This window comes from Acomys russatus, chromosome 26, assembly GCF_903995435.1.
Source record: "Acomys russatus chromosome 26, mAcoRus1.1, whole genome shotgun sequence".
NCBI classification, from domain to species: Eukaryota; Metazoa; Chordata; class Mammalia; order Rodentia; family Muridae; genus Acomys; species Acomys russatus.
In genome coordinates this window covers 9,601,514-9,608,318 of record NC_067162.1, presented here as the reverse complement: position 1 = coordinate 9,608,318, position 6,805 = coordinate 9,601,514, and the positions used below count along the sequence as shown (strand labels likewise).

The 6,805-nt window shown below is 45.2% G+C and overlaps 1 protein-coding gene across 1 annotated transcript in view; it reads right to left on the bottom strand.

The window, feature by feature from the left end:
- Positions 1-1,294: 1,294 nt before the first annotated feature.
- The window catches only part of Rnf150 (ring finger protein 150), a 281,952-nt gene continuing 276,441 nt past the window's right edge, over positions 1,295-6,805 (bottom strand). The window contains exon 7 of the mRNA XM_051168523.1: positions 1,295-1,582. Coding sequence (XP_051024480.1) covers positions 1,464-1,582 — 119 coding nt within the window. The 3' untranslated portion in view covers positions 1,295-1,463. The remainder of the gene's footprint in view (positions 1,583-6,805) is intronic.

Sequence of the window (6,805 nt, the reverse complement as noted above, 5' to 3'; positions counted from 1 at the left end):
ATGGAAAAGCCCAAATCAAATACAGCTCAGTGGGAAGAGCTTGCTCCCCTGGTCAGTCCCCTGGATGGTGCCAGCTATTAGACCACGAGGAAGAGAGCCACCTGATGGTCCAGTGACACAGGTGGCCATTTCTGCCTCTGGGGGTGCTGCATGGATTCCAAAACTGTCCAGTTGAAAAACAGCACATTTTGTCAGCGATTCAAAGAAAACAAGAATAAAATCATAATAGCCCATACGAATCATGGGTTTTGATAGCCATTGGTTATTTTTTTTTTCCCTCTTTCTTATCTGATTTTAGGAGAAACTTGAGTTATCAGTTTCCCAGGATGTTCTTTGTTGGTTCAGATTTTATCAAGTCACACCTCATTCTTCTCTGGCTGCTCTCGGGAAAGCCCAAGGCGCCCAAGTGGCCCTGGAGGGAGCATGGCAAACTGCTAAGGATTTATTTAGATCTCTCCATGTAGGCTGGTGAGGGATAACAGAACAGCGCCTGAGGTCAGCTTATGCCTAGATGCCAATGACCTGAAAAAACAAAACCAAACCAGATTGCATCTTTTTTGCTGCCTGTACCCACATAACTCACTTATGCAGGTGATTAACTGCTGAGGCCCTGAGGCCATCAGGGAGACAGGGATCTTCCTTCCCTGGGAAGATGGGGTGTCAGGCTTTTAAACTAGGCTTATAGCTGCACACACCCCAAGCGTTGGCATCCGTGCCCTGTGGGGACTAAGACCCTAAGTCAGAGGAAGCGTTGTCCTCCCTGACAGTTCTCTCCTGCCGAGGTGGCCCTGGGCACAGCATGGCAAGTGGACACCGATATGATGTGACTGAGAATAAAGGACGATGCTCTCAGCAGACCCAGAACTCAGTGTGGCAGCTGGCTTCGTCAAGCCTTAAGAAGAGGGAGTTAGACACTTGATGAATTCTGTCCTCCCTCCGTTTCGGGGTGCTGAGACAATTCTCAAAGTCATACACACTTCGTACTGATAACTCAGAGACGTGGTACAAACCTATCATCGCAGAAGCAACCAGGACTTCTAAACGGACCTCTGTACATGGGCTAGAGTGAAGGAAAGCAGAAACAGAGGGGTAGATGTAAACTACACATCATCTTTAAAAAGAAATTGCCAAGGGAATGAAACTGTCTCCCCCAAACAAGAACAAGAAGATGGGAAAGGCTGAAATGAAGTGAAGACGCCATCAATATCTCCTTCTGGTCTGCCGTGTGCCCCCGTGGACACCGAGGAACCCAGCTTTCAGCTTCCACACCGAGGCCTGTTGGAGAGACGGGGAGCTCGCATCCTGATTCAGGAGACTTTGGATATTGCTTTCGTTACCATCCTTGAGCAGAGTGCCCTGGGGTTGCCATGGGGACTTGAAGGCTGTGTATCCAGTTCACATCTCAGAACATGCTTCCTTCTTGTCCGCCTGGGTCCTGTTTTCTTTTGTCTGTTTCTACCATTTCAGGATTTCATCTCTTCACAGTCTTGGTCAGTGGAAAGTTCTATGTCAGACAGTCCCACTTCCAGTGCCATAATCAACGAGATGTCTGAATCGCTGCTCACCGCTGGCTCTTGATCACCTGGAGCAACAAGGCAAAGTTTATGGTCAATATCAAGCTAAACCTTTGGACGCTTCCTTTTCAGTATGATTGCACCTAGCAGTGTTTCTGTTTTTATAGCTCTATTTTTATTCTTTTAAATTAAGTGTACAACGGGGATTTTCATATGGGTCTGCATGTGTGTATGTGCACACAAGTGCAGGTGCCTGTGGAGGCCAAAGGCACTGGAATTATATATGTGGTTATAAGTTGCCTGATACGGATGCTGGGAATTGAACTCGTGTCCTCCGGAAGAGCAGTAGGCAGTTTAAAACAACGAGCCATCGCTCCATTCCATCTACCAGCGTTTCTTTAAAAGCCATGAGAAAGCCTTGGGGGAAAAAATTGGTCTGTAAAAACTCTAATTCAAACCTCACCTTGCCGGGCGTGGTGGCGCACGCCTTTAATCCCAGCACTCAGGAGGCAGAGGCAGGCGGATCGCTGTGAGTTCGAGGCCAGCCTGGTCTACAAAGTGAGTCCAGGATGGCCAAGGCTACACAGAGAAACCTTGTCTCGAAAAACCAAAAACAAACAAACAAACAATCAAACCTCACCTCAAAATACAGCCCCAGATAAATTCTAAATGGGTCAGAAAGTTAAAAGTGAGCCATCGCGGTAGGAATGCGTGATGGAGACTAGCCACAGTGGCACGCGCGCCTATGATCTCAGCACTGAGGAGGGAAGACTGTGGGTGTGAGGTCAGCCTGAGGTGTTTGGTGAGACCATGTCTCAAAAGAGGAAAGCGAAGATAGCAACAAACCCAACAGCCCCGTGATACTAATACGGATTGCCATCTTGACAAAATCCAAAATCCCCTAAGAGACAGCCTCTGTCCACGCCTGGACTTCATTACAGAGGTGAGGTAAGAAGAGACACAGACATATTGGTGGCAGCCTTGCCATGGGCTGGGGGCTCGGACTGGGTGAAAAGCAGGGTGCTTGCTCCCTGAGCACCAGCGTCCACCCCTCTCTGCTTCCGTGAGTTAGTTTTGTCAGATATTTGTTCACAGCAATAAGAAAATAGCAAATACAAGACCTCGAAGAAGAAAAAATAACAACAGCAAAACTAATAGAGTAGAAGAAAACAACAACACTGTCTACTTGACATCCACAACCACCTGGGAAGAGAGTCCCGGGCAGGGACTGTAGGGATCCTCTTGGCCTGTGGGCGTGTCTTTGGGAGGTTATTTTGATCAAGGTCATTGTTAACTGAGGTGGGGAGGCTTGTCCATCGTGGGGTAACACCATTTCCTAGCTGGGGATCTTGAGCTGTGTTGGGGATGGTAGGCCATGTGGCCAATGTTCAGCCATCTTATCAGAGCCTAGGTTCCTATTTCTCCAGCAGTCTGCCATTTACCAGACACCAGCTGACCCTGTTGTGGTTCGGCAGTTAGATTAAAGATTTAGACGGAGCCACCCTGTTGTAGTTTAGCAGTTAGATTAGATAAAGATGGTAAAATATTCCGTGTGGCAGAAAGTTGTGACCTGCTTGGAATTCCTCGCATCTTGAGATAGCCTGTAGCTGGGTTGCCATAGCAATATGCTTCCCTGCCCCCTGCCTTATAAAACCTTCTACCTGAACAATAAAATTCGAGAGCTTGATCAAAGACTTGCTCTCCTTCTTCGTGTCTTGTGTTCTATCTCTATACAGGAGAGTTCTCCTCCCGAGCGTTAGTCGAACCCCGGCAGGCCGGGTCAGAACTGTGTAAGAGTGGGGGAAGTGAACTGGACACAAGCGTGCATTCTCTCTCTGCTCTTGACTGCGGACACGGCCAGCAGCTACCTGTTCCCGCAGCCTTGACTTCCCCGCAGTGACAGACTGTAACCAGGGAACATCCAAGCTGAATGAAACATTTCTTGCCCCCAAGCTGCTTTTGTCAGTGTAGTTTATCAAGGCAACAGAAAAAGAGACAGTGACGAACTGTATTTCTGAGTTGTAAAATGTATATCTAATATAGCTAAGAGGCCAAGAGAAGTAATTGAGTAATTCACGGAACTGAACTTAGATTGTAGGAAAATGCTAAAGATATAAATTAACGCTGAAGGCATATATTCTATGGGAGAACTTCAAGCGCGTCGGAGAGAATTGCATTATTTGGTGTATATATGTGCACGCACTGTGTGTATTCACGTGGAGGCAAGAGGTCACCACCAGGTACCATCCTCAGTTACGCCCAACCTCACTTATTTAAGTCAGGATCTGTGGATCTTGTTGACTAGGTGACAGTGGCTGAACAGCAGGCTCCAGAGTCCTGTGTCTGTCCCCTGCTGTCCCTCACTCCCGTTTTAGGGTTGTAAGTGCATCCCTCTGCACATGGCTTCCAGGTGGGTGCTGAGGTTGTGACTGCCAGCGCCTCAGTCTCAGGATTGCGTTCTTAACACAGCAGAAGCCTTCAAGTCATCCAGAAAGATAATCCAGCAGAAAAGCAGGCACAGAAGACTATAATACAGATACTTAATATGTAGAGGTAAAAATGAAGTGTCCCCCCCCCCCTTTTTTTTTTTTTTTACAAATGTAACCTTTGCTCTTAAAACACGGATAATGCCAAGGTTAAGAGCATACAGAGATGGGTTTGTTGAGGCATTGCAAACAGAAATGTAAATCTTTTTAATCCTCTAAAAACATAAATTCTCTTAAATCTGAGACATGCTGTCTGTACATTTTTAATATGGCACATTATGGTAATCTAATACGTGTACATAGTGCATAATAATCAAAGGTAATAAATATTTCTATGTCTTCAAATAGTCATCCTTTTTGTATCTGGAGACTTTTATTCCTTTACTCATTTTGTAATATAGTGCATATTGTTTTAACCAACAGTGACGCCAGTCTATTTTAAGAAACCCAGAAGTAATTTCTGCACTGTGACTATGGAGCCCTTATTAAAATTCCTTCCATTCCCCCCTCCTACTACCCTCCCCAGTCTCCAGAGACCATTTTTCCACTTCATTCTTCCATAGCACTGTAAAATTTTCACCTAATAATTTTATTTCCAGAGCGCTCTAAGAAGCAATACTTAGAAGTGCAAAAACATTCACTTACATATTATTTGTAGGACCAAAATTTGTCAAGTAACAAAGTCCAACAACAGAAAATATCTCAAAAACAATGTCACTTCTAAAGGACAGTGTGTTCTTTTTATTTTTTATTTTTTTAACGGACAGTGTGTTCTTATAACCACCTAAGCGATGTTTACCAAGAATTACATAAACAGACATTGATGACACTTTCAGCATGACACAAGTAAATGAAAAGAGATGCACCCAAAGCTTGCACGCTGCAAGGCTGATGTGAGACCATTATTAGAGCTGGAGGCAAGGAACTAAAAAACTTCAACATGTAATACTTTATTGCATTTATCATTTTGACACTACTCATGTGAACTCTTAAATTATATGGACTCAAGTTTTCAGCTTGGTTTTGTGAACTCCTTAGTTGTCACATTGCAGGTTTTTTTGGTCAAAATATATTATGTTCTACCACTTAAAAAACAAAACAAAACAAAACAAAACAAAAAAACTTCAACATGAGGGCTTGAGGGATGGCTCAGAGGTTAACAGCACTGGCTGCTCACCCAGAGGTCCTGAGTTCAATTCCCAGCAACCACATGGTGGCTCACAACCATCTATAAATGAGATCTGGTGCCCTCTTCTGGTGGACAGGTGTACATGCAGGCAGAGCACTGTATACATAATAATAAATCTTAAAAAAAAAAAGACTTCAACATGAGAAGGCATTCATGCTTTGGGGACTCCCTCCCTCCTTCCCTCCCTCCCTCCCTCTCTCTTTCTTACTTTCTTTTTTTGAGACAAAGTCTCACTCTGTAGCCTAGGCTGAGTGAGATTTAGGATTTATACTGATTTTCCTCTTAAGAGATATTTTGTTTGTTTTGGTTTTTGAGGCAGGGTTTCTCTATGTAGCCATGGCTGTCCTGGAATTCACGCTGTAGACCAGGCTGGCCTCGAACTCACAGAGATCCGCCTGCTTCTGCCTCCTGAGTGCTGGGATTAAAGGCGTGCACCACCAGCACTTGGGTAAGATGCAGTGTTTTCTTTTTTTCTGGATCTATTTCCAAATACTCCAGAATGACGACAGTTCTTGCATTCCTTCAGGATGCTTTCATTGCGTCTCTACTATAAAAGCTACTACTTTCGCTAGCTGCTGTGCATCTGAGGACCAGACAATCCAGAGCTTCAAGGAGCTTACTGACCAGGAGGCAGACAGACCAGCAGAATACCAGCTCGGCCAGGACGATGGGCCAGGAATGGTAAGAACAGGGGAGGGGACAAAGGACATGTAGTGTCATAAGGTGCATGTCAAAACTGAGTCCTAAGGATAATCTGTGCTTTAGCCAGATGAGTCAAATAAAATAATCTTTTAAGTAACATTCACAGTGTGCACAAATGGCTGGAGGTGATGAGACCTTTGGGGGCGGGCAGACATCAGCCTATACTTAAGGGTGGTTGGAATGCACAGTCAGGCTAGGGAGTAGGCTGGGGGGAGGCTCAAGGTCTGCCTAAATGCAGCTGAATTCCAGAAGGTGTTTTTCTTTCTTTCTTTCTTTCTTTCTTTCTTTCTTTCTTTCTTTCTTTCTTTCTTTTCGAGACAGGGTTTCTCTGTGTAGCCTTGACGGTCCTGGACTCATTTTGTAGACCAGGCTGGCCTCAAACTCACAGCAATCTGCCTGCCTCTGCCTCCCGAGTGCTGGGATTTAAAGGCGCGTGCCACCACTGCCCAGGCGGTGTTATACTTTCTATCAACCTGCTAAAGAAACAATAGGGCAGTTATGGAAAGTATAGGCATTTGACACAGAGTAGGGGATTTCCGAGAAACTTTGAAAGAGACAAAGAGAAATTACAGAGTCTTGTCCCCAAGAACCAGTCTTAGAGAAATAGACTGTTTCATAGGGATCATCCCCCCTGAGGACCAAGTTCTGACCCGTTTCAGATCAGCATCTATACGGAGCTCTCCAGGATGTAGCAGACCACTGGCTAGCTCACAACTCTGAAGGCTTCTCTGGGAAACATAAGTATTTAGTATTGGAAGTGGTGGCGCTCACCGAATTCCTTAGAAAGCTATCCGTTCCACAGGAAGTGAAATTGGGTATTTGCTTTCTGCTTCACAACAGACTACCTTGTGTGCTGGCCACCTACACAAATCTTCTTTCACCCCTCCTGCTCTAATCTAGAGCCGTGTGCCTCG